Source organism: Anomaloglossus baeobatrachus, chromosome 2 (genome assembly GCF_048569485.1).
Source record: "Anomaloglossus baeobatrachus isolate aAnoBae1 chromosome 2, aAnoBae1.hap1, whole genome shotgun sequence".
Taxonomy (NCBI): Eukaryota; Metazoa; Chordata; class Amphibia; order Anura; family Aromobatidae; genus Anomaloglossus; species Anomaloglossus baeobatrachus.
This window is the reverse complement of record NC_134354.1, coordinates 372,113,665-372,141,249: the sequence shown is the minus strand read 5'-3', so window position 1 is coordinate 372,141,249 and position 27,585 is coordinate 372,113,665. Positions and strand designations below refer to the sequence as shown.

At 43.9% G+C, this 27,585-nt stretch overlaps 1 protein-coding gene across 2 annotated transcripts in view; it reads right to left on the bottom strand.

The window, feature by feature from the left end:
- Nucleotides 1-42: 42 nt before the first annotated feature.
- The window catches only part of CSF3R (colony stimulating factor 3 receptor), a 111,699-nt gene continuing 84,156 nt past the window's right edge, over nucleotides 43-27,585 (bottom strand). For both annotated transcript variants that reach the window (XM_075336045.1, XM_075336046.1), the window contains exons 12-17: nucleotides 19,373-19,471; nucleotides 16,297-16,443; nucleotides 12,487-12,627; nucleotides 7,408-7,504; nucleotides 7,179-7,257; nucleotides 43-4,291 (exon numbers count right to left, since the gene is read on the bottom strand). In XM_075336045.1, the coding sequence (XP_075192160.1) occupies nucleotides 3,848-4,291; nucleotides 7,179-7,257; nucleotides 7,408-7,504; nucleotides 12,487-12,627; nucleotides 16,297-16,443; nucleotides 19,373-19,471 (1,007 nt within the window). In that variant the 3' untranslated portion in view covers nucleotides 43-3,847. The remainder of the gene's footprint in view (nucleotides 4,292-7,178; nucleotides 7,258-7,407; nucleotides 7,505-12,486; nucleotides 12,628-16,296; nucleotides 16,444-19,372; nucleotides 19,472-27,585) is intronic.

The window sequence follows — 27,585 nt, the reverse complement described above, 5'->3', positions numbered from 1 at the left end:
AAAAAAACCCGCAATCGGCGTTACAAAAGCCGGTTGCGGTTTTTCTGCAGAACGCCGTATTGTGCCGCAGAGCAAAAATCCGGATGTGTGAAAGTACCCTTAGACAAGCATGTTATTATATCTGTGCCTTCAGTCCATGTCAAAAAGTAGATAACACAGGGACTGCAAACTGTCCAGTGTATTCAATAGCCCTGTTCAGACAACAGTTTTATGGACCGAGTATCCGTGTGACAAAAAACTGCAGTATGCACTAGTTTGTTCCATATTTTGGATAAGACTCTCCTATTCCAGTCTGTGGGTTGATAAAAAAAAAGATTTCTATATAGATCATCTAGACTTTATGATAACCATCCATTTTTCATCCTCTCATCCTGTTAAGGAGGGCCATTGAATCAAATACTTAATTACTCTTGAGCCATACAGGATTGTGGAAAAATGTCCGATTAAATAATTTCTCCTTACATAAGTATGTTTAGATACATACACGTGACACAGATCTAAAGATGACTGCCACTTCCTGTCCTCCACACCCTACCCTGGTAAGCAAGGAATGTCCAGATAGTTGACCTCATGGACCAACCCACTGATGACATCATGGACTAACCCAGTGCTAGTGGAAACATTTGAGCATGCTCACTATGGAGTTAACCATGCCCTTTTGTACTTGTTTATATAAGCAGGTGCTCGTTAAAATAAAGCCTGTTGAAGCTGTGCCATTCTCTGATCAAGGAGAGCTTACATCTGACTGATGTTATTCTTTTGTGCTTGCACTTGATCCATATCCATAAGGTCAGGAGCAGGCAACTAGGGGACACCTGTAGCATCCACCCTAACAATCCGAACCCAATCTAAAACAGGTAGGAAGGTAAAGATGAAACCATGCAATCCATAGGATCTGGGTGCACTGCTTACTCATTATGAACCCATTTAGTTTTAGACCCTGTTTAAAAGGGTTGTACACCCCCAGCTAAATCAATTCAGAATCCTTCAGCAGCGTTGTTCCAGCATTGTTGGTGCTGCTGTTCCATAGGGATGTGACTTGTATCATGTGCCTGCTGTATCCGATGAGCGGCCGCTCATCAGCTGCAGAATATTAATATTTTGCTAGAGATGACAAAAGGATTCAGCTAACAAGCACCCGCTCATTGGCTGCAAGAGGTGATTAGCCACTGTTTTTATTTTAATTAGGGCCCTGAATAGATGAGACTCGGCTTGTCCAGTGGTAGACAACCCCTTTTAATGTCTACCCATGTACACTTGACACCCATGTTACTGACAAAATTAGATGTTCGCCCAAATGTTCCTTATTACTGTCTGCCTACTTGTGGTGTAAAACAAACTTGGCCAGCACGTCAACATGGTGTCTTCCGCTGCCACTTGTGCTAGTAGCTAGGCTCCTCATATGGCGGGAACCTACAAAGGAAATCTATTGATTTCTCAACGACATAAAATTCATACAGTCTTCAAAATACAGCACAATGCAATGCAAGAAGAAAAGGTACAGATAATTTACCATGTAACGCTACTTAAACAATGCTCAGGCAATTGCTAGTGGGATTGAGAATTGGGATATGTTCAAAATCAAGTTTTACTGTGAATGGGCTGCAAATACACAGCAAATATACATTGTTATTGTTAATTTTAGTGCAAATGTGCTGCGCATTTTACACATTATATTACAAAGGGTGAAACATGTAGTAACCCTCTCTTGAACTTCTGAAAAACAATACACATGCTATGGATTGACAATTCACCATCTGCTGTAAAAAGCTTTCATCCTGTATATGTGGATGAGGATTTCAAAATATCATTCACATGTACTGTACTTGATTTTGTTGAAGATTTTCGGTGAAGAACCCACAGTAAAAATTGAAACTGAGGCTGCTTTCTCTAAATCTCTATTACCCTTTAAGGATAAAGTATGGACTGGCCGCTGGTCTCCTGACATGCACTCTGCAGCCTCATAGGCAGACATGATGCTACTGAGTTCAGGTAAGAAGACCCACGGCAAAGCTATTCATCGTGGTCAGTGATCGGACTGAAGTGCACAGATAACTGGATGCACCTCGGGCCTTGACAGATGTTACTTTTCTCTTTCAAGGTTTGGAACTTCAGACATTTTCTAATTTTTTGGTAAGTTTACATGTGCGCTTCAGTTTGTGGGACATATTCCTTCACCATCAAACTTAAATTGTGAGGTTAAGATTTTAAGACTATAAAATTTGTGGTCTGCTTTATATAATGCATTGAAGATCCTGACTCAACAAGACAATCAATCTATTTTTAAGTAAGTCACATGATGATCATTACAGATTCGTTTCCAGAATCCAGCAATACCCTATATATCAGCTACGGAAGAGGCATACAAAGATATTTTCATCAGCGGAATTACATGGCACTCATTCAAACACACGCACAGCTATGAAATACTGTACATTGCCAGGCTGAGTCTACCAGAGTGAAAACTGCATCTTCTGTGTGAATGGAGCCCTAACGATCTATTCACTTAAGCGGGCTTTACACGCTACGACATCGCTAATGCGGAGTCGTTGGGGTCACGGAATTCGTGACGCACATCCGGCCGCATTAGCGATGCCGTTGCGTGTGACACCGATAAGCGATTTTGCATCGTTGCAAAAACGTGCAAAATCGCTAATCGGCGACATGGGGGTCCATTCTCAAATCTCGTTACTCCAGCAGTAACGAGGTTGTTCCTCGTTCCTGCGGCAGCACACATCGCTGCGTGTGACGCCGCAGTAACGAGGAAGCTCTCCTTACCTGCCTCCCGGCTGCTATGCGGAAGGAATGAGGTGGACGGGATGTTACGTCCCGCTCATCTCCGCCCCTCCGCTGCTATTGGGCGGCGGTTCAGTGACGTTTCAGTGACGCCGCACGGACCGCCCCCTTAGAAAGGAGGCGGTTCGCCGGTCACAGCGACGTCGCCGGACAGGTAAGTATGTGTGACGGCTGTGGGCGATGTTGTGCGGCACGGGCAGCGATATGCCCGTGTCGCGCAACAGATGGGGGCGGGTACCCACACTAGCGATATCGGGACCGATATGGCAGTGTGTAAAGTAGCCTTTAGGGGATTTTCAGACAACATTTTTGTAATTAGTGAGAGTTCCAGTGGTTGGTCATAAATTGTGATAAAAAGTGATAACATTGTCTAAAGTAAAAGCTGTCCTTCTGGAGTATTTATTTGAAAATAAATTTAAATAAAATAAACCTAAATTGTAAACTTAAAATGGAGTTCAATATATTTGATTTAGTGAAAGCTAGGGCTCTCAGTTCCAGGACATGAGACCTATGCAGACTATAGGATGGTTGAGTTGTGTAAGTTGCCCCAAACATCATGACTAGAATGGAAAAAACATCATGCAAAGTTTACATCTTGAGTTACGATAATGTGTAACCAAGGTAAGTATTGCATTCCCATTGTTTTACACCGTATCACATTGACCAGCCTAGTTTTGCAAATTTTACCAACTTGGCTGAATGTCATTAACAGATAGCTGGGCAGCAAGTCTTCATGTAATACTGAGAATAGGGTTTCTCTAACTAATTTTGGGTTCAAGAACAACAGAGCATATTTGCTGCTTGTTGCACAATATTTTACTTGTCAGATGAATTAAACTCTTCAATGTACTCTGGTCAAGGCTCAGTTATGGTAGGTGTTGTGGTCATTAATATATTGGGACAATGGATGGACTCCTTGAATGCCTGAACATTCACTGGGGTAAAATAGTTTATAGGTGTACTAAGAACAATGCATAGCTTATGTGACAGCCATATATGACAAACAAGAATACTGGCTAGATGCAGATTACTTAAACAATTTAACGGCATCTTATTCCTCATGGAGCTGCAAAGCATTTAGAAGAGGAAAGTCCTTCATATTTTCCTCTTCCATCAGGAACACGCTGTCCTCATGGTTGTTGAAGTGGAACCATGAATTCTCATAATTCTGAGGGCTGGGTGATATGTCACAAAGAAGAGGTTGAGTGGAGTCAGATCTCACATAGACAGAAGTTGGAGGACTCTGTTCACGGTAACCACCTGTTATCACCTTGGCGTACTGGACAGTGTCAACATTGATGTAATACCTCAACTTATTTGGATCTTCTGGTGAAGATGATGTCTGCTTTTTGTATGCCTGTCCATAGCCTTCAAAAGAAATATCCTTGACATGATTTTCCAAAGGTGGATTCTTTTCTTGCCATCCCCCTACAATGCTGAGCTCACTTGTGATAATCTGAGAAGCATCACTGGTGTTAAAAGTCATCTGGGGTGTCTGCAAAAGGAACCCATTGATTACTTGACGACAACAACAATATTATGTTGAAACCTTCATAATGAAAGCTGTTTGTGAACAAATGGGGATGTGGGGGGGTAAGTGCAGCATATGTTGGTTGATGCTATTGGCCACAAAGATGACTATTAGAAACCATATTGGCCATTTTATATACAGAGCAGCACAAGACCCTGTTGTACAGAGGTCTTTGCCGCATCTGCTGTGTTCATTAGGTACCCAAACTTTTTATAATATGTTTTGTATTATATTTACTACTAGCTATAGTACCCAGCATTGCACAGGATAGTAACTAAGTGTATCTCTGTCTCTCTCACTCTGTCTGTCTCCCTCTCTGTCTCCCTCTCTCTCTTGCTCTCTATCTCCGTGTGTCTCTTTCTCGGTGTGTGTGTGTGTCTGTCTCTGTATGTGTGTATCTCTGTGTCTATCTCTGTGTCTCTGTGTCTTTGTCTCTGTGTATCTCTGTGTGTCTCTTTGCATCCGTGTCTCTGAGTGTGTCTCTGTGTGTGTATCTCTGTGTGTCTCTACCTCTACATCTCTGATTATGTGTCTGTGTGTCTCCGTGTGTGTGTGTGTCTCTGTATGTATGCCTCTGTGTGTCTCTGTCTCTATGTGCCTCTGTGTGTCTGTGTGTCTCGGTATATCTCTGTCTCTGTCTATGTGTCTGTATGTCTCTGTGTCTGTGTGTGTGAGTCTCTGGGTGTCTCTGTATCAGTCTTTATGTGTCTCTGTCTCTGTGTGTCTGTGTATCTGTGTGTGTGTCTCTGTCTCTGTATTAGTCTGTTTCAATGTCTCTGTCTCTGTGTCTCTGTTTCTGTTTGTGTGTCTTTCTTTAAGTGTCTGTCTCTGTGTTTCTCTGTCTATGTGTGTCTCTAAGTGTGTCTGTCTCTGTGTGTCTCTGTGTCTGTCTCTGTGTGTCTCTGTGTTTGTCTCTGTATGTATATTTATGTGTGTCTGTGTGTCTCTTTGTGTCTCTGTGTGTCTCTCTGTGGCTCTATCTCTGTGTGTCTCTGCCTCTGTGTGTTTCTGCCTCTGTGTGTCTCTCTGTGTATCACTGTCTCTTTGTGTCTCTGCCTCTCTGTGTCTCTGTCTATGTGTCTATGTGTCTGTCTGTCTCTGTCTGGGTGTGTCTGTGTCTCTGTATGCATGTCTCAGTGTGTGTCTCTGTCTCTGTGTGCCTCTGTCTGTGTGTATCTGTGTGTGGCTGTGTGTCTCTGTCTATCTCTGTCTATGTGTCTCTGTGTATCTTTGTGTCTGTCTCTGTGTGTCTCTGTGTATTGTTTTCTGGGTGACTCAGTCTCCTCTGTGTGTCTCTGTGTGTGTCTCTGTATCAGTCTCTGTGTTTGTCTGTGTGTGTGTGTGTGTGGATCTCTGGGTGTGTCTCTGTCTCTGTATCATACTCTGTCTTTCTATGCCTCTGTGTGTCTCTGTCTCGGTTTGTGTGTCTGTGTCTGTCTGTGTGTGTCTGTCTCTGTGTATCTCTGAATGTATCTGTCTCTGTGTGTCTCTGTATCAATCTCTGTGTGTTTGTCTGTGTGACTCTGTGTGTGTGTGTCTCTCTCTGTGTCTCTGTCTCTGTGTGTCTCTCTTTCTCTGTGTGTCACTGTCTGTGCATGTCTCTGCCTGTGTGTGTGTGTGTGTGTGTCTCTGTCTCTGTGTGTGTCTGTCTCTACCAACATCATATTAACTGACACATAAGCTTCTGATACTAAGAATGTTCTTCGTTGCCTATAGCAACCAATCAGATCTTCTATTAATGACCTGCAGCTCCCAGCTCCATTGACTTTAATGTAAGCAGGTTTTTTGTCAAATAACTGTAAAGCGTAGGGTTAAATTTTCTTCTCAAAACATAGTCTATGACGTTCCCTGAGTCCATTGAGGCAGGTGTGCAAAATTTCATAATTGTAAATGTGACGGTTCGGATTCCTTTAGCGGACATACATACATACACCAAAACTGAACTAATCATCTTTCCTCCATCTCACCTACACTCTCTACCTGATCTATTACAATAAATAACATCACGCTCTCCCTAGTACCCAAAGTTCGGTGCCTCGGAGTGACCTTTGACTCTGCCTTGTCCTTCATACCACACATCCAATCCCTCACCACCTCCTGCTGTCTTCAACTCAAAAATATTTCCAGAATCCGTCCGTTCCTCAATTCTCAATCTCCCGCCTCGATTACTGCAACATCCTCCTCTGTGGTCTCCCTGCTAACACTCTCGCCCCTCTCCAGTTTATCCTTAATTTTGCTGCCCGACTGATCCACCTCTCTGCTCAATACCACCCTGCTTCTCCTCTCTGCAAGTCCCTGTACTGGCTCCCACTCTTCCACCGTATCCAGTTCAAACTACTAACACTGACCTACAAAGCCATCCATAATCTGTCTCCTCCGTATATCACTGAACTAATCTCCCGCTATACTCCAAAATGTAATCTCCGGTCCTCCCAAGATCTCCTTCTCTCCTTCTCTCCTCCTCTCTTATTCGCTCCTCATGCAACCGCCTACAAGACTTCTCCCGAGCATCCCCAGTCTTCTGGAATTCGCTGCCTCAACACAACAGATTATGTGCTACACTTGCAAGCTTCAAACGGAACTTGAAAACTCACCACCACAGCTGCCGCCTGACCACCGTGCGGAGCAGCCGCCCAGCCTACACCTATTGTCTCCTCCCCCAAAATTCTATAGAATGTAAGCCCACAAGGGCAGGGTCCTCTTCCCTCTGTACTAGTCTGTCTACTGTAACTTGTATATGTATTCTGTATGTTACCCCCCTTCTCATGTACAGCACCATGGAATCATCATAGAGAACATGTAACAATGTGTTAATTTCTGTAAAATTCTTATGAAATTGATGCTTTGTCACCTTTTCTAAGAAGGAGGCCCAGTTTCCCATTTGACTATTTTTAGGGTCTGGAACAGCAGGCCATAAGTGATTCTTCATCCTGTTATGATAAAAGAAAGCATAAGATAAACAAGGTGAACGACAGAAAAAACTTTGTAGCATTGGAATAAATGTTACATAGAAAATGGAAGAGATGCTGAGAGGTAAAGGAGTAATTATACGGGTCAGCTAACATAGACATCAAGCTTACCTTTCATGTTTCATGATGCAGGTAATAATCATGAAAATAATAATAATGAATCCAATTAGAGAGAGAATCAGGAGCATCATATTGATGTCTTCATTATCTGGATGGCAATTGTAAATTACAAAAATTAATACAGTAAAGGAACAGTTTCTGAAAAAAATAAACATTGTACACCTAGAGCTAGACTTTACACGACAAAAAAGTGGATGTGTAAGTTGTAGAAATAAGGCTTCATTCAGTCAACCATCCAGCTGGTCACTGATGAAGGACTACTAACCCCAAAACAGTGCGGTCTCTGGTTTCATTGCTATGAGTTACTTTACAAATAAAGAAGGCTCATAACTGAGCATTTGACCTGCTCAGACAATCTAATGAGTGCTATGTTCCAATCTCAAGAGAAGATCAATCAAATCATGGCTACCTTAGTGAGTTTCATCCTTAAAGAGAATCTGTCAGCTTGATTTCACACTCCAAACTATTTATATGCACATATGACTCTATCAAAACACAAGTATAGCAATACCTTTATATGGCTGTTCCGTTCTTTCATTACTGAGGAATCAGTGTTTCAATTAATATAGAAGTGAGGTTGTAGATTTGAAGCATATGTCACTCCAGCTCTATTCCCCACCCAGCAATGCCTCCTCCAGCTTGACTGGCAAGCTCTATGTTGTGTGACCTCAGGCAAAGATGCCCTCAACCAAGCAGGAGGAGGAGGCGCTGGGCGAGGAATAAGACTGGAGTGACAGAAGCTTCAGATGTATATATAGTTCATCAGCCTCATTTGCATATAATTTTAAAAGCTGATTTCTCAGTAACTGAGCCACATGCACATATAAATTTTTGGGATGGGAAATCCTGCTAACAGATTCCCTTTAAACATGTCTGAGTCGTAGCTTCAAGCTATACACCTATCGATAATGATGTGTGTATGGGTAAAGAGCAATATTAAAAATAGTCCGCCTTCTTATAAATTGTGTGTAGTCTGGTTATACTGACAATTTGGCATACCACGTTATTAGGCTTCAGTAATGGTAAACACACTAAAAATGTGCCTTTAACTGACCACTTAATGTGCACTGTTTAGTTTTACATGCAGTGTTCCCATATGTTGGCATATGGAGTATGTTTTGGTCAAGGGCTTACAGCACTTCGTGACGTAATCTGCTCTTCCCTCCAATATACATGCAAGATTTTTCTTACAGAATATCTTTGAATCTGTGAGAGATTAAAACAGCACTATGTTTCTCTGTATGCACTGTAGCAATGCCAGGTAAGACTTGGGTAATTCCTAGCCCTGCAGGTCTTAATTAGGTGCACCTGTCTAGAAATATCTAGAAAACCAATCTACATTGTGTGCAGAATTATTAGGCAAGTTGTATTTTAGAGGATTTTATTTATTATTGATCAACTATGTTATCAATCAACCCAAAAGACTCATAAATATCAAAGCTTAATATTTTTGGAAGTTGGAGTGGGTTTTTAGATTTGGCTATTTTAGGAGGATATCTGTTTGTGCACGTAACTATTACTATGCAGAATTTTTAGGCAACTTAATAAAAACCAAATATATTCCCATCTCACTTGTTTATTTTCACCAGGTAAACCAATATAACTGCACAAAATTTAGAATAAACATTTCTGACATGCAAAAACAAAACCCAAAAAAATTAGTGACCAATATAGCCACCTTTCTTTATGATGACACTCAACAGCCTACCATCCATAGATTCTGTCAGTTGCTTGATCTGTTTATGATCAATATTGCGTGCAGCAGCCACCACAGCCTCCCAGACACTGTTCCGAGAGGTGAACTGTTTTCCCTCCCTGTAGATCTTACATTTATGAGGGACCACAGGTTCTCTATGGGGTTCAGATCAGGTGAACAAGGGGGTCATGTCATTATTTTTTCATCTTTTAGACCTTTACTGGCCAGCCATGTTGTGGAGTAGTTGGATGCATGTGATGGAGCATTGTCCTGCATGAAAATCATGTTTTTCTTGAACGATACCGACTTCTTCCTCTAACACTGCTTGAAGCAGTTGTCTTCCAGAAACTGGCAGTAGGTCTGGGAGTTGAGCTTCACTCCATCCTCAACCCGAAAAGGTCCCACAAGTTCATCTTTGATGATACCAGCTCATACCAGTACCCCACCTCCACCTTGCTGGTGTCTGAGTCGAAGTGGAGCTCTTTGCCCTTTATTGATCCAGCCTCTGGCCCATCAAGAGTTACTCTCATTTCATCAGTCCGTAAAACCCTTGAAAAATCAGTCTTAAGATATTTCTGGGCCCAGTCTTGACGTTATATCTTATGTTTCTTGTTCAAAGGTGGTAATTTTTCAGCCTTCCTTACCTTGGCCATGTCCCTGAGTATGGCACACCTTGTGCTTTTTGATACTCCAGTTAGATTGCAGCTCTGAAATATGGCCAAAATGGTGGCAAATCGCATCTTGGCAGCTCACACTTGATTTTCCTCAATTCATGGGCAGTTATTTTGCGCTTTTTTGCCCAACATGGTTCTTGCGACCCTGTTGGCTATTTGCCATGAAACGCTTGATTGTTCGATGATCACGCTTCAAAAGTTTGGCAATTTCAAGACTGTTGCATCCCTCTGCAAAACATCTCACAATTTTGGACTTTTCAGAGCCCGTCAAATCTTTCTTCTGACCCATTTTGCCAAACGAAAAAAGTTGCCTAATAACTAAGCACACCTTATATAGGGTGTTGATGTCATTACACCACACCCCTCCTCATTACAGAGATGCACATCACCTGATTTATTTAATTGGTAGTTGGCTCTCAAGCCTATACAGCTTGGAGTAGGACAACATGTATAAAAAGTATCATGTGATCAAAATACTCATTTGCCTAATAATTCTGCACACAGTGTATGTTTTCTCCTGGGGGCACTGAGTCTGCTATGAATTGAGCAGAATACATGGAGGTGAACAGGTTTGTTTGTGCTGGAAGCTCCAGGAACACTGGCTGAAGGGGAAACTGATAGAATCGTGGTAGAAAGCCTCCCCTAAAGCCAATATCCCTGAGCTGGAAGAGTCACAGGACAACTTTGGGACTTTGCAGCTCAGAGGCTTAATGGTAAGTTGTACCCTGGAAAATGTAAATGTGTTAAATGATGTTCCGCAGGAGCAGGGAGCATTACATGGAAATGGACAGTCATAATGATCTGTTGTGTCAAGGGATCAAAGTGAGAGGCCAGGTAAAAAAAATTACCTCCTCAAGGCACAAGAGGCACAATCCATGGAGTATAAATGTTTGGCTTTAATGAGACAATTTAAGCCTGGATATTGGGTACTTGTGTCAGTGCCCACAGGGGGGAATAGGTTCTTAAAGCCCGCTTTACACACTACAATATATCTTACGATGTGTCGGCGGGGTCACGTCGTAAGTGACGCACATCCGGCATCGTAAGGTACATTGTAGTGTGTAACAGCTACGTGTGATTGCGAATGAATGGTAAAACGTTCAGCGCACGCACGTCGTTCGTTCCTCATGGATTGAACGTCAGGTTGTTCATCATACCCGGGGTAGCACACATCGCAGTGTGTGACACCCCGGGAACGATGAATAGATCTTACCTGCGTCCTGCGGCTCCCGGCCAGCAATGCGGAAGGAAGGAGGTGGGCGGGATGTTTACGAACGCGCTCATCTCCGCCCCTCCGCTTCTATTGGCCGGCTGCCGCGTGACGTTGATGTGATGCCGAACGTCCCTCCCACTCCAGGAAGTGGACGTTCGCCGCCCACATCGAGATCGTATGGACGGGTAAGTACGTGTGATGGGGATTAATCGTTTGTGAGGCACATTCAACAAAATTGAACGTGCCGCACATACGATGGGGGCGGTTACGATCGCATACGATATCGTATGCAGAATCGTAACATGTAAAGCAGGCTTTACACAGTAACAGGGACCCTATAAGTTGGTGACCAAATAAAAGGAAGCCCTTTTCCGTATCTTATGGCAACCTGCTAAAACCCTAGAAGCATAGGACCAGCTAAAAATCCCTTGGATATTGGCCCATTGAGAATCCAACATTCCGAATGTGAAAGTAGCAGGGAGTTTGTCACCTTCCCAAACACAACACAGCTAGAAAATGGCACACAAAATAGGAGCAGGTTTTTTGGGTTACTAGACCTCTCTTGTATCATCAAGCATGAACCTCCTGCCTGGGCAATTTAAAGCCCTGTAGGCTCTGGGTTGGCGGATGGGGCCCAGCCCTCGGCTTTGGGCAGAGGGAAAGGATATGTAGCAAAGGCAGATAGGACTGGGTTAATTTCTAGCACTGCAGGTCTTAATTAGGTGCACATGGTTATCTATGTTTAGAGAGCCAGACTAGCTATGTTTAAAGAGCCAGGCTATGTGTTCACCTAGTGGCTCTGAGTCTGCTAGAGATTGCGTAGACTGCGGAGTGTGGAAACCGCTGGAAGACCTGGATGTTTAATGTGAGTTGTGCATAGTTGAATCCTTCTATTGAATTAAGCAGATTGCATGGAGGTGAACAGTTTTGTTGGTGTTGGAAGCTACAGGAACACTGGCTGAAGGGGACACTGAGACTGGTAGCCCAAAATCACATTGCCTGTGTGAATACAAGCTAATGCCTTCCAGAGCTTGAATCCCTACAAGACATATGAGATAGAGTATAAGACCATTGGAGGTTAAAGTTGCTATATCACTTATTTTTGTTGCATGACCAGGAGCATAAAGCCTACATGTGATGGGGGTCTACGCTGAGAGTAAATTACTAGATTGGCCTTTACAGGTGGTCATACACCTTAGATAACTAGTTTAACCATTACATATCTGACCCAACTTCATACTGTATATATGTTCAGTATAAAATGCATGTGTTTTCAGTGGAGCAAGCTAGCTCTGGAAGAACAGGAGAACAAAGGATCAAGAGTTGAAATTACACATCCACAATCCCTCTGTATGGAGTTCTCCAACTCAATATCACATGAAATTGTCAACCGATCCAGCGAAAATTAGAGGGGTCAGCTGACTTTTCTTTAATGTGTGTGGGAGCCTCAAGCTTTTAAAGTCATCTCTTTTGGAGAGCTTTCTTACCAAGTGCAGAAGTCCGAATCATTATCACAGTCCCATTCACACTGCCTGCAGATGTTGAGCTTCTTAGAAACACTTGATATGTGGTTGATGGGAGCAAATTTGGTATGTTGTATTTTGTTGTTGTGCAATTGAGAGTTGAGCCTAAAACAATATAAAATTATTTATTTCCATAAACTGTATAATTCAGTTATGATTGAAGTACCGTAGTTAATTTGTAAATTAAAGTAGGACAATAGGAACCTGTGTATTTTATTAACAAATTAAAAAGCACCTCTTAGCTGTAGTGATTTGTTTGTATTAGTGATCAGGGCTGCAACTAGCAATTTCAGGGCCCCTTACTGGCAACATTTTCAGACCCCTTGAGATTCCACCCAGACTTCCCCCCAGCTTCGCCTCCACACCCTCTATACCACTCCTTTCCATAATACACATTCTACACAATACACCATCTACACCGCCCCTATCATAATATCTCTCCCACACTGCCCCTCTGTATAATATCCCCTCACACACACTCCCACTCTGTATAATACCTCTTCCACGCACACTGCCTCTCTGTATAATATCCCCCCACCAACACTGCTCCTTCGTATATATCCCCACACATTGCTCCTCTGTATAATATCCCCCACACACTGACCCTTTGTATAATATCCCCTACACACACTACCCCTCTGCATGATATCTCTCACATACGCTGCCCCGCTTTATACTATATCCCCCACACAAGCTGCCTCTATATATATATCCTCCCACACACTGCTCCTCTGTATATCACCCCACACTCACTACCCCTCTGTATAGCACTGCCTACACACACACACACACATACACACACACACACACACACACTGACCCTCTGTATAATATCACCCCCATACACACTTTCCCTCTGCATAATATCCCCCCATACACTTCTCCTTGCAACACTTTGTTAAGAAAGAAGTAGTGGGTACCACAGTGTAATAAATATAAATAAAGGGAAGGGTGCTAACAAAATCTATGAAAAAAATGAATTGTAACATGAGAGAAAAAAAGCTGTATAGTAAAAATTTGCACACCCAGCTATTTATATATAACCATGGCTTTGATTGATACAAAACAGATAAGGCTGACCAAAAGAAAGGTTAAAAACATGATTGACAAGAGAAAAAAAAATGGATGAAATAAGAGGAGGGTCATAATAATTCTGTACATATTCCCAATGAAGTATCAGGATACTGATAATAGAATGCACAATAAGTATATAAACAAGGCAGTGTCCACAGTTAAATAATATAATCTCAAAACACACAATACCTGGCTATAGAGCCTCACCTTAATGGTAATGTAAGTCAACAGAGGGTAGGTTTTCAACCTTTGTTTTTGTCAGCCTTTTATGTTTTGTATCAATAAATTCCAAGTTTATACATAAACATATATATATATATATATATATACAGTATAGGTCCCCATACTGGAACCTTCCTGGTATGTATGTCCCCATCCTGGTTTATTTGTCCCCATCCTGGTATATATATGTTCTATCCTGAGGCCCTCCTGGTATATATATGCCCCTCCTGGGCACATTCTGATATATATGTCCCTTTCTTGGCATATTTGTCTGCTGCAAAAAGTAAAAAAAACAATTTAACTCACACTCTCCAGCTCTTACGTTAGCCTTTGTGAGTCGTGGTGCATTTAAGCTGGATGTGCGCCCTCCAACACACATCTAGCTGAAGCAAGGCAGGAGCTGGGGTCAGCAATCGTCCCTCTCATATCTTCAGCTCACCGCTTACCTTTCTCCGCTGGCTGCCACGTCCTCGACACCTTTGCGGCTTTACCTGCAGCAGTATGATGAGGTTGCAGAGTGATGACATCATCACGCTGCTGTGCACTGGGCCACGGGAGGATGTGCTGACGCTCAGCTCTGCTCCACTGATCTTGCCTCTAGCACATGGCTAATTTGCATGAGACTTCCACACATGCAAATTAGCCAGTGTAGTGGCCAAAGTGATATGGCTGAGCCTCTCTGCTGCGGCTGTGACTGGGGACTCATGAAGAGGGGGCCCGGCTGGGCCCGGGGCTTAATAAGCTAAGTAATTACCCCGGGCCCTGGCCGGGCCCCCCTCTTTACCTTGCCCCATACATCAGTCATTGTTGTCATGCCACACAGGACAGGAGATCCTCACACAGACCGCACGTCCGGCTCCAGCACCGTCTTGATTTGGCCACAGACTCCTCCGGTCCTACCGGTGATATTATACATCTGGCTACCTCATTAGAACCTGGACCTGTTGATTGTTTGCATACAAACATTTTGAGTGAATCATCCCACCCGCCTATTGAGGTGTTGAATCTACTGCGCTCTTACCACAGTTCAATCTATATAAGCAGTCTATACCAACGGCATACCTACGGTATCCATATCACTGATCCCAGGGGATCCCAATATACCTGCGGGTATCCTCATATGTAATTTTCCTATACCAAGGTCGTTGAGCCTGCAGAGCCCCTTCCATGTGTCATAGTTCATTATATACAACATACGTCTGAGATACCCGCTGTCCACATATTGATGTTGCCACAGAATCTAATTTCAGTATATTACTGATGCAGTGTGCACACGTATATTGCTGAGACTGTACCTCATACGATTCTATACTACCATACTATTATGATAATGTCCGGTCTGACGAAGGCTTAAGGCCGAAACGTCGACCTTTCGGACGAATCATATTACACATTCTACTGATTTATTTTTTGATCAATAAAGAAAAATCTGCATATTAAAAACCAATTGACTCTTATTCTCTGGGAAGAGTAGTGTGCCAGGGTTATCCCTTGTTTTTTGACTGGATCAACAGACTCAAGTGGGATGTAATGGACAGACTAGAGGGAAGCCACTCACCAAGCAGGACCCCTAGAACCCTGAAACCCTTTAACCCCTATACAGGAATTTGGAATTACACAGGGCCCTGGAGATCACTACTTGTGGAAGGCTGCAGTCCGATGAGAGTAGTCGTCAGGCAGGGTCAAACCAGGAATAGCAGAACAGGGACAGAATCGGCAGACAAGGACGTAATCAGAAAACATAGCAGAGGTCAAATCCGGATCGGGCAGTGAGGTACAAAACCAGCAGGCAGAAGGGGAGTCAGACAACATGCAGAAGTCAGCACACAGGAATCACAAAACAGAATAGGGCAGACCAGGAGCCAGGAAATCAAAACTATCTCTGGCAGAGGTGAGCAGACAGGAGGGGAGCTAAGATGGGTGCGGTGTCTCTCCATTGGCTGTAGCTGAACGCTGGCAACTTCAGCTGGTAGACAAACGCCACCCACAGTCAGCCAGTGGTACTGCAGATCCCAAGATAACCCAGCCCAGTGGATGTTCGGACCCTGCGCCCACCGGTGCCTCTGGCATCGACTCCTCTCCTATCACCAGCACCATCCACTGCAGGAACACGGTGTCGCCTGGCGATCGGAGCAGAAGTCGCTGGAGCGGACTCCGGTGGTGACGTAACAGAGAGCTTGAGACGTCACTTCTGGAGTACATTTCATCTACAATGTATGTCAGTTTTATGGTATACCAAGTTTTAGCAATCTTCACATTGATTAGTGTTTTTTATCTTATCAATTAAAATAAGAATTGGAGCAAAAAAAAAAAAAATCCATAAATATGGTGTTTTGGGCTGCATATACTCAATATAATATTTTTAGAAATCTAGAACACCAGGGAATTGTTGATGACATAATAAGAACAGTATTGCATATTTGTAACTAAGACATGTTTTTTCTTTGTTGTATGATGAATGTATATTAGAACACTTACTATGTTCCCTTCCACTTTTTTCAATCCAGAAAACAGTGTAGTTAGTAATGAATCCATTGCGTCTTTGCACAGGAATATCTGTCCACTGCACTTCAGCCTGGGATTTTCTGACAGTTGACAATGTAATTTTTGGAGAAAAATCTGGTGCTGTGGAGCAAAAGATATAATATAAATGGCGGTGATTCTTTTTACAATACATGCACTTTTATCAGTAAAAATACATCTGTCTTTTTCCAATAACTTTTGAACCACTGTCGACTAAATAAAGGGGAAAAAACATACAATGAACAACTTATAGTGTCTTCTTTTCTTTCTTCAGAAACTCAAGTATTTAAGAATAATGAATTTTGAAAACGTTTATTTTTGTCCTTCCCCAATGGGTTATTTTCAAAATCATAAGGTGATGTCATAATTACTTAAATACAGATTAATTCATTTACTGTATGTCAATATAACTTTTTTCAAAACAGTTCAGTTTCAAAGATACCGCCCCTAAACATGCAAGTAATCTATTTTCTATACATTTTCTATTGGATCCATCCTCTTAGGCTATGTGCGCACGTTGCGTACTGTCCCTGCAGAAATTTCTGCAGCGATTTGAACAGCCCACGTGCGCTTCATATCACTGCAGAAAGAGTCCGTAATGGAAAAAAAAAAGCCGATTTCATGCGCTCTGACTGCAGCCCCTCCCATAGACAGAGCGGGGGATGCAGGAGAGCGCAGGAAAGAAGTGACATGTCACTTCTTAGAACGCGCTCTTCGGGCAGCAGCCGAAGCGCTGCGCTCTAAGACGCCACGTGCACATGGCTCCTGCACAATCTCCATAGATTATGCTGGGGACGCAGGACGCATGCAGTTACGCTGCGGTGCAGATCGCAGCGTAACTGCATGCAAATACGCAACGTGCGCACATAGCCTTATAGTTCAGCATGTACAGCTGTCTCCTTCTCTGCCTCCATAGTCAGCTGATGTCTCGCGGTGTATATACATTGCGCATGCAAGCTTTGTCATCCTGTAGCTCTGCTGAACATGTATGGTGAGACATTATCTCCTCAGTCTCTGCACTCTCACAGTTTGCTGAAAGTGAGCTGGGTTGCAGGACAGCTGAGCTGTGCTATATTTGTCTAAGCTGTGTCTGCACAACAGAAAGATGGTTCATAATGCTGAAAGTGAGCAAACTCAATAGAGCTCAACTATGACTGGGAGGGTAGCTGATAAACCGGAGGGGGGAGGACTGACAGTGAGCCATTAAGCAGCACAGAGCTGTGCTATGTTTGGCCCTCCACAAGGCTGGCTGATAATGTGCAGAGAAAGCGAGGATGCCACAGCGCTTTTGGTTATGCAGCGTTTTTTCCACAATTGCTGTAATAATGCTGAACTCTTTTGCATAGTTTTGCTGTAAAAACAGCTTATTGTCACAATATCAAAGCAAACCGTGAAGCGCAGCAACTAGTGTGAATATACCCTAAAAGTGAGCTATAACACAACACTGCTCAGCTGTACTATCTTCAACTCTCCTGTGCCATCAATGTTACTTATGACTAATAATGTGATCTAGAGTTACAAAAGATAGCACACTAGTATGTTGTCATGCTGTATGTAACAAAATAAAAAAGAGTAAAAAACGAATCTAGATAAAATACCTATATATATATATATATATATATATATATATATATATATATATATATATATATATATACTGAACCTGATGAAGAGACCTGAGTAGTCTGGAAAGCTTGCTATTTATTACCATATTTTCAGTTAGTCATTAAAAGGTATTAACCACTGAGGACTCTCCAATAAAGGAAAAAAATCAAATTAATGTAATAATTTATACCACCCCCTTTTAATTCTACTTTATAGCTTTTAAAATTATACTCATTAACTCCTGAAATAGCCATATATGTATCATAAAGTCTGTGTACGAAGAGCACTGCCAGGTTTATTGGTTTGAAGTAAATGTCTCATATGTGTGTGTACTGCCCCTGAATACATCAGGATGCTACAGGGAACTGCTCCTGTTCGCTCAGGATTCAGGACCTACCCCTCCTGGTTCCAGGTTACCAGAAACCGGTGTCACCTCCATCAGCACCACAAATCCAAATCAACACCTCATATCATGACCTGTCAGACACACCAGTGGGTTGGTCTAGCTGGAAAAGGGCCACCCACCTAGGGGTCAGGCAGACTTCTGTGAGGGACAGTCTAGACAGTCGAGTGAGAGCCCTCAAAGAGAGAGGAGCTAGGGACTGGGAGCTCCCGGGGAGCTAGAACAACCGTAATTGGGTCGCAGACAGTAGTTCGGGACCAGAGGAGTCGGGGACCAGTGGCAGTGACATTGGAAGAGGGTGGGACGGACATAGTCTCATCCAGCACCACGACTACCCATAGTGAGCACCTGGTCCCTTGCACCCTGCTCTCCCAAATAACCACCAACACCCTTGAGCCCGGGGCCATCCCTACCTGTGGAGGGACTAACATCAGGCTGCTTAACTCCATCTGCCCCGGTACTCCTTACAGCAGCAATGGTACTCCCATTACCGCAACCCACAGGTGGTGTCACAAACTTATCCCCTGTAAATACCCCCTTTCACAAATCAAAGTGTCCGATAAGCCCCTCAAGCCAACACGATCCCGGATCCGAGCAGCCCGACCAACACCGGGGCGGTACATGTGTATGAAGCTGATAGGGCCCATTTAGATTGGGAACAAGGAATAAAATATCATATAGCACTCGTTCGATTTATATAGTGGTGTGAGCGAGCCCCTCAACTCAAATAGGTGCAACAACTTAGGAAGCACATACGAAACTAAAGAGAGAGATCTGCAGCACTGAAGAGAAGAAGTGTGCTCCAGGAAAAGATCGTTTAGCACATAACACTAGGACCCACATTCTGCTCTGGGAAGCTTGATGCACAGAGATAAAAAAAAAAAAAAACCGTAAAGGTAGAAGAACAAACTTTATTATGAGCTTGGTCTGTGTATTAATAATAGTTATGCAGGTATTATGCTTTGTAAAAATTAATGCCATTATTTTAATGACTGTTTATGACAACTATAATCTGTACATTACCTGCTTCTTTGGAATACACCTCGGTCTCCCTCACCACTCCTATGCAGTCTTTATACAATGGGTACAGTCTCACAGTGTATCTTTTGAATTGTTCAATATCTGAAAAATTAGAAACCCAGGAAAAGGAGAATGTTTAAATGTTATTAATGATTGTGGTCATATTAACCCCTGGATCCTCCGTCTGATTTCACCTTCTTGACCAGACCAAATGTTTTACTTTTTGCAATGAAAAATATTGCTTTAATCATAGATTTTTCATTTTCACAAGGGTGATGGGAGAAAATGGACCATACAATTTGTTGTGCAATTTCTCCTGAGTACGCTTGATAGTCTAAATGTGGTAAAAAAACTATCGTTTGGGCACCAGGCAGATCTCGGAAGGAAAGGAGCGTAAATTTAGCTGAAATAGAGGATGCCAAATCGCGTTTGGAGAGACCCTCATGGGTCTAAACAGTTCAAACATCTCACAATTGACTCCATTTCGGAAACTACACCTTTTATGGAATTTATTTAGAGGCATACTGAGCACTTTAAACCCTCAGGTGATTCACAGTATTTTATAACGTTGAGCCATGAACATAAATAACATTTTCCCCACAAAAATGTTACTTTAGCCCCAAATTTTGCACTTTCACAAGGGTAACAGGAGAAAATAGACCATACAATTTGTTGTGCAATTTCTCCTGAAGACACCGATATTCCTACGTGGTGGAAATCTACTGTTTCGGTGCACGGCAGGGCTCTGAAGGGAAGCAGCAGTATTTGAATTTTGAACCATTTTGTCTGGAATTGATTCCAGACACCATGTTACATTTGAAGAGCTCCTTACATGCCAAAACAGCAGACAACCTTGCAAGGGATCCCATTTTGGAAACTACATCTCTCGTGGAATTCATCTAGGTGTGTAATGAGCATTTTTAACCCTCAGACAATTCACAGAAATGTATAACATTGAGTTGAGAAAATACAAAACTCCCATTTTTTCCAATAAAATGTTTATTTGTGTCAAGGTTTTAATTTTCAAAAGAGGTTATAGGAGAAAAAGAATAATACAACATGCTATCAATTTCTCCTGAGTATGACAATTCCCCACATGTGGTCAAAAACTACTTTTGAAGCACAGTGCAAAGCTCAGAAGGGAAGTAGCGCCATATTATATAGCAGATGTTGCTGAAATGGTTTGAGGGTGCCATGGCACATTGACGGAGCCCCTGGTATGCCAGAACAGCAGACTCCCCCATAAGTGACCATACTTTACAAACTACACCCATCACTGAAATTTATCTAGGGGTACAGTGAGCTATACTTCTGATAGGTAAAGAAAAAATGATTACATTTTTACCACTAAAATTTTATTTAGCTGCAAGTTTTAATGTTTTAAAAGTGCTATGAGGAAAAAAAGACCACACAGTTTGTTGTACAATTGCTCCTCAGTGTGCCATTACTCTACATGTTATCGTGAACTACTTTTCAGGCACAGTGGAAAGGTGAGAAGGGAAAGAGCACCATATTATAGTGCAGATTTTACTATTATGAGTTGCTGTTGCCATGTCACATTGGCAGAAAAGCAGAACCCCCATAAGTGACCCCATTTCACAAATTAAATCTCTCAATAAAATAATATAGGGGTGCAGTGATCATATTGACACCACAGGTGTGCGTCACATAATTTTCTACCATTGGGCAATAAACAAAAAAAATAATTACAGTTTTGCCACAAAAATGTTATTTTATCCCCAGATTTTACAGTTTCCCATTGGGAAATGGGTAAAAATGCCATGAAAATTTGCCATGAAATTTCTGCTGAACCGGCAATACTCCACATGTGGCTGTACAGTACTACTTAGCCACACAGTGAGAATTGGGAGGGAAGGAATGCTCTTTGACTTTTGGAACACAGAAAATCCTAGAACAGTTTTTAGACTCCATATACAGAGGTCTCAAGTGCCAGAAGAGCAGAATACCTCATTCACAATTATCTTGCAATGTAAATGCCCTTTAAGTTTGCTGGGGTAAACTTCAGTGTAAACTGTGCATACATGGATAGGTAAAACACTGGGGCTTCTTGACGTTTAACTGAAGACAGTGATGGATGCCATGTAGACTATTAAGACATATTGAGTTTATAGTACCTTTTTAATAGTATACTGTTGCATAGTATATAGTACAATGAGCAGGTGAAGGACACTATTTTGGCCTTTATCTGGTACTAGCTGTAGTACCTGGGCATTGCCCGGGATAGTAACTGTCTCTCTTCGAGTTTCTGTCTGTCTCTGTCTGTCTGTCTCTGTGTCTGTCTTTGTATCAGTTTCTTTGTCTGTCTCTCTCAATCTCTGTGTCTCTATCTCTGTGTCTCTCTCTTTCTCTGTGTCTGTCTGTGTCTGTCTATCTCTCTCTATCTGTCTGTCTCGTTCCCAGTCTGTCTCCTTCCAGGGCTGTCTCTTTCCAGGGCTGTCTTTTTGCTCGTCTGTCTCTTTGCCCGTCTGTCTCTTTGCCCGTCTGTCTCTTTCCAGGTCTGTCTCTTTCCAGGTCTGTCTCTTTGCCCATCTGTCTCTTTCCAGGGCTGTCTCTTTCCAGGCCTGTCTCTTTCCAGGGCTGTCTCTATCCAGGGCTGTCTCTTTCCCCTTCTGTCTCTTTCCCCTTCTGTATCTTTCCCAGTCTTTCTCTTTCCAGGTCTGTCTCTTTCCAGGACTGTCTCTTTGCCCGGCTGTCTCTTTGCCCGGCTGTCTCTTTCCAAGGCTGTCTCTTTCCAAGGCTGTCTCTTTCCAAGGCTGTCTCTTTCCCTGTCTGTCTCTGTCTGTGTCTTTCTGTCTGTCTGTCTTTTTCTGTCTCTCTCTATCCGTCTCTCCTCTGACATCTCACACATAAGCTTCTTATACTAACAGTTTATTTTGTTCCTATAGCAACCACTGACAGTTCCTATTAATAGCCTGTATCTCCCACCTCCATTCAGATTAATGGAGGCAGGATTTTGGAGACTAACTGTAAAGCGCGGGGTTAAATTTTCCCGTCCAAATATAGTTGATGACGTTCCCTGAGTCACATGAGACATCTGTGCCATCTCTGTGTCTGTCTGTCTCTCTCTATCTCTCTGTCTGTCTCTATGTGTGTGTCTGTCTGTTTCTTTCTTTCCACGTCTGTCTCTTTCCTGTCTGTCTTTGTCTCTTTCCCCGTCTGTCTCTTTCCAGGTCTATCTGTTTCCAGGTCTGTCTGTTTCCAGGTCAGTCTCTTTGCCCGTCTGTCTCTTTGCCGGGCTGTCTCTTTGTCTGGCTGTCTTTCTACCCGGCTGTCTCTTTCCAGGGCTGTCTCTTTCCAGGGCTGTTTCTTTCCTGGTCTGTTTCTTTCCTGGTCTGTTTCTTTCAGGGCTCTCTCTTTCCCCATCTGTTTCTTTCCCCATCTGTCTCTTTCCTCATCTGTCTCTTTCCCCATCTGTCTCTTTCCAGGTCTGTCTCTTTCCAGGTCTGTCTGTTTCCAGGTCTGTCTGTTTCCAGGTCTGTCTCTTTGCCCGTCTGTCTCTTTGCTGGGCTGTCTCTTTCCAGGTCTGTCTCTTTCCATGTCTGTCTCTTTCCATGTCTGTCACTTTGCCAGTCTGTCTCTTTGTCCGTCTGTCTCTTTGCCCATCTGTCTCTTTCCAGGTCTGTCATTTTGCCCATCTGTCTCTTTGCCCGGCTGTCTCTTTGCCAGGCTGTCTCTTTCCAAGGCTGTCTCTTTCCAAGGCTGTCTCTTTCCAGGTCTGTCTCTTTCCAGGTCTGTCTCTTTGCCCGGTCTGTCTCTTTGCCCATCTGTCTCTTTGCCCATCTGTCTCTTTGCCCGTATGTCTCTTTCCCTGTCTGTCTCTTTCCCCGTCTGTCTCTTTCCCCATCTGTCTCTTTATCTGTCTCACCAGCGACATCTTATTACCTCACACATAAGCTTCTTATACTAACAGTTTATTTTGTTCCTATAGCAACCACTGACAGTTGCTATTAATGGCCTGCAGCTCCCACCTATTCAGTTTAATGGAGGCAGGATTTTTGAGAGTAACTGTAAAGCGTGGGGTTAATTTTTCCCGTCAAAACATAGTCTATGACGTTCCCTGGGGTCACATGGGGCGTCTGTGAAAAATTTCATGATTGTAAATGCGACGGTGCAAATTCCTTTAGCAGACATACACACACACATACATATGCACATACATACATACACTGAGCTTTATATATTAGATTGAAGAGATGATAGACATGTTTAGAGTGTACATTGGGTTTGCCAAGTACACAGGGGCGTAGCTACCGCTGTAGCAGCGGTTGCCATTGCGTCCGGGCCCGGGAGGTTAGGGGCCCGGCGGCCACCCGGCAGATCAGCAGCCAGTTTCTTTCAGTGAGAGGAGCTGCGCTGTTCTGCCGCAGACCACGCGGCCGCTATATGACCCGGTGCCGCCACAGACACCGGGTCCCCCTGCCTCGTGTCAGCGGCTACGGTGGCTCCCCCGTCACCGCGCACAGTAGTGATGAAGCATAGTGTAGAGCGCTGCCACACCCCAGGCCCTTGAGATACTCGGTTCTGGGTGATGGATAATGGGGATCGCTGTCACAGGTGGCCGTGCCTGGTTCCGTTACCTGGGGGGCGCTCGTTAACAGGGTTATTTTGTATGTCACTTGTGACGCCACTGGCGGGTTGCGGTAATAAGATGTCCCGCCGCTGCTGTGGTTTTAGGGACAGATGGTATAGCAGCAAGTGTGTTCGCACCCTCCGCCAGTAGGGGCTTAAGTCCCATGTAGGTGTGCTGCGCCTTGTGGTGCACCAGTAATAGACACAACACAGTTCTTGCAGATTAACTGGTAATTTACTCACTAGATGTTGCAAGTGCAGTTTGGCACGGCTGGTCAACCGACTTTCCTTTGTCACAGTGCTGACGTGAGTCCCAGTTGAGCCCTCCGTGCACATGCAGAGCTGATGGTGACCTGCAGCGCTCCGCTCCTTTGTCTTTCCGGGCCCAGTATGACAGGCCTCGCGGTCCCTTGTGGGGTAGGCTACTTCTCTGTGCCCTCTCCCGGGTCCTATATATGAGGCTGTGTCCCTGTGCCTATGGGTGGTGTGGTACCCTGGAAGTCACCACACATGGCTGGATCAGCAGACCGCCTGCAGCTGTCGTCTACTCTGGGGTCCAGTACCCCCTCGTGCGTAGTGCCGGGGATCTGTCTACCCTCAGGCTACTACCTCCTAGTCGCCTTTTGGGGGTTTCCTCACAATCCTCACACCCCTCTCACTCTCTGGCTCCTTTCAACTGACACTCCTTCAACTGTCGTTTTTCCTCTCTGCCAACTCTGCCTAGCAACACCTGTTGCTTCCCACAAGCCACACCCCTTTCCCAGGCTAACAGCTAAGGGATTGGTTCTCACACTTGACCACTGTTAACCCTCTACATGCTGCGCCCAGGTCTCAGGGAATGTGCCCCTACCTGTGTGTGAGGTGTGGGTTGTCAGCATAGGGTGTTCCAGAAAGCCTTAGGATTCTGCAGATCACTGGGGTAGCATATCCCAGGGTGCTGCAATAGCGTGGCCGGTGCCGCGCTATGTATCATCAATCTCACCCTGTGCCTGCGCGGTGACGTCACTCCCATGCGACTGCTGTGCTGAGTACAGGCACAGAGCGCAGGACGGGAGGACGCCGACCGCAGCACCGGGAGAACAAGGAGAGGGGAGGACGAGCAGCGGTGAGGACAGAGCAGCGGTGAGGACAGAGCAGCGGGAACGAGAAGAGCAGTGAGGACAGCAGCGGTGAAACGAGGAGACTTGAAAACAGAGCAGCGGTGGAAGGAAAAGAGAGGGTGAGTACTTGTTTTTTTTTATTATAAATTAGTGAGAACACGGTGGTCAGAGGCTTGGGAAAGCTGCATTATAAACGGAGGCCTGGAGAGGCTGCATTATTATACATGGAGGCCTGGGGAGGCTGCATTATTATACATGGAGACCTGGGGAGGCTGCATTATTATACATGGAGGCCTGGAAAGGCTGCATTATACATGGAGGCCTGGAGAGGCTGCATTATACATGGAGGCCTGGAGAGGCTGCATTATAAATGGAGGACTGGGGAGGCTGCACTATACATGGAGGCCTGGAGAGGATGCATTATTATACATGGAGGCCTGGAGAGGCTGCATTATTATACATGGAGGCCTGGAGAGGCTGCATTATACATGGAGGCCTGGGGAGGCTGCATTATTATACATGGAGACCTGGGGAGGCTGCATTATTATACATGGAGGCCTGGAAAGGCTGCATTATACATGGAGGCCTGGAGAGGCTGCATTATACATGGAGGCCTGGAGAGGCTGCATTATACATGGAGGACTGGGGAGGCTGCATTATACATGGAGGCCTGGGGAGGCTGCAATATACATGGAGGCCTGGGGAGGCTGGCTGTATTATTAAACATGGAAGCTTGGGGAAGCTGGATGCATTATTATACATGGAGGACTAGCGAGGCTGGCTGCATTATTATAGATGGTGGTCTGGGGAGGCTGGCTGCATTATTATACATGGAGGTCTGGGGAGGCTGGCTGCATTATTATAGATGGAGGCCTGGGGAGGCCGGCTGCATTATTATACATGGAGGTCAGGGGAGGCTGGCTGCATTATTATACATGGAGGTCTGCGGAGGCTGGCTACATTATTATACATGGAGGCCTGGAGAGGCTGACTGTATTATTATACATGGAGGTCTGGGGAGGCTGGCTGCATTATTATACATGGAGGCCTGGAGAGGCTGGCTGTATTATTATACATGGAGGTCTGGGGAGGCTGGCTGCATTATTATACATGGAGGTCTGGGGAGGCTGGCTGCATTATTATCATTGGAGGGCTGGAGAGGCTGGCTGCTATATTATACATGGAGGTCTGGGGAGGCTGGCTGCTATATTATACATGGAGGTCTGGGGAGGCTGGCTGCTATATTATACATGGAGGTCTGGGGAGGCTGGCTGCTATATTATACATGGAGGTTTGGGGAGGCTGGCTGCATTATTATACATGGAGGACTATGTGGTGCATTATAATATATGGAGAACTATGGGTTGAATTATAATACTTGGAGAACTATCAGAAATTCATGATAATAATTGAAGGGCTACTTTATACATGGAGGATTATGGGGGTGCATTATAATATATGGAGTCCTATGTGGTGCAGTATTATATATTGAGTACTATGGGGTGAATTATAATACATGTAGAACTATGGGAAATGCATTATAATACATGGAGGACTATGGAAGTGTATTCTAATATATGAAGGGTTATGTTGGACCCTCTATACTATTTGGAAGGCTGCGTAGGGGCCATTATTCTATTTGGAGAACTATATACAAGGGGGGGGGGGCAAAGATACACTCAGGGGATGGGAACGTTTTGTGCTGAGGGAAAAAGGCTCTTTCCCTCAGCTCCCAGCTTTCCCATGCTCTGATATGGGAAAGCTGGGTGCTGAGGGAAAGATGTATAGCAGAGCATGGGGAAGCTGGGTGCCGAGGACAAGATGGATATCAGAACATAGGAAAGCAGGGTGCTGATAGAGGGATTTCAGATCATGGGAAATCTGGGTGCTGTGGGTAAGAGACAAGTGTCAGCATCATTATCCTGTACCCCGAGTGTCAGTGTCATTATTCCATACCCCAAGTATCGATGTTATTATCCCGTACCCCAAGTGTCGGTGTATGTGGAGGGGGGACCCAGGTCTGAACTTTGCACCGGGGCCCATCACATTCTAGTTACGTCACTGCAAGTACACATTAAACATAAAGAGAAAACCCCATGTGAATAGGTTCTAATCTAATTGCACAATGATGCATTCTAACTGCCATGTTTTGGAGTAGCCTTCATAGGCACAGATCCAATTCCTGGGCAGTGGAATAGGTTTGCTCAATATAAATGAGTAAAATAAACAAAAATAATTTGAATGCATGAATGAATAAATATAATAATTCATGCAGGCAACATGATAATGTGTGCGGGCAGTAATGCAATGCCGAGGCAGCATAACCTAATTAACAGTAGACTATCTGTAATGTTACTGTGCCTTGTGAAAGTATTCACCTCCTTGGCTTTTCACCTATATTATTACATTACATCCTGTGTTTAAATACTTTTGTGGTTGCAAGAGCAACACTAGAGGGATTTAAGGGGAAAAGTGTAAATGTATTGGAGTGGCCTAGTCAAAGCACAGACCTTAATTTTGGTGCAT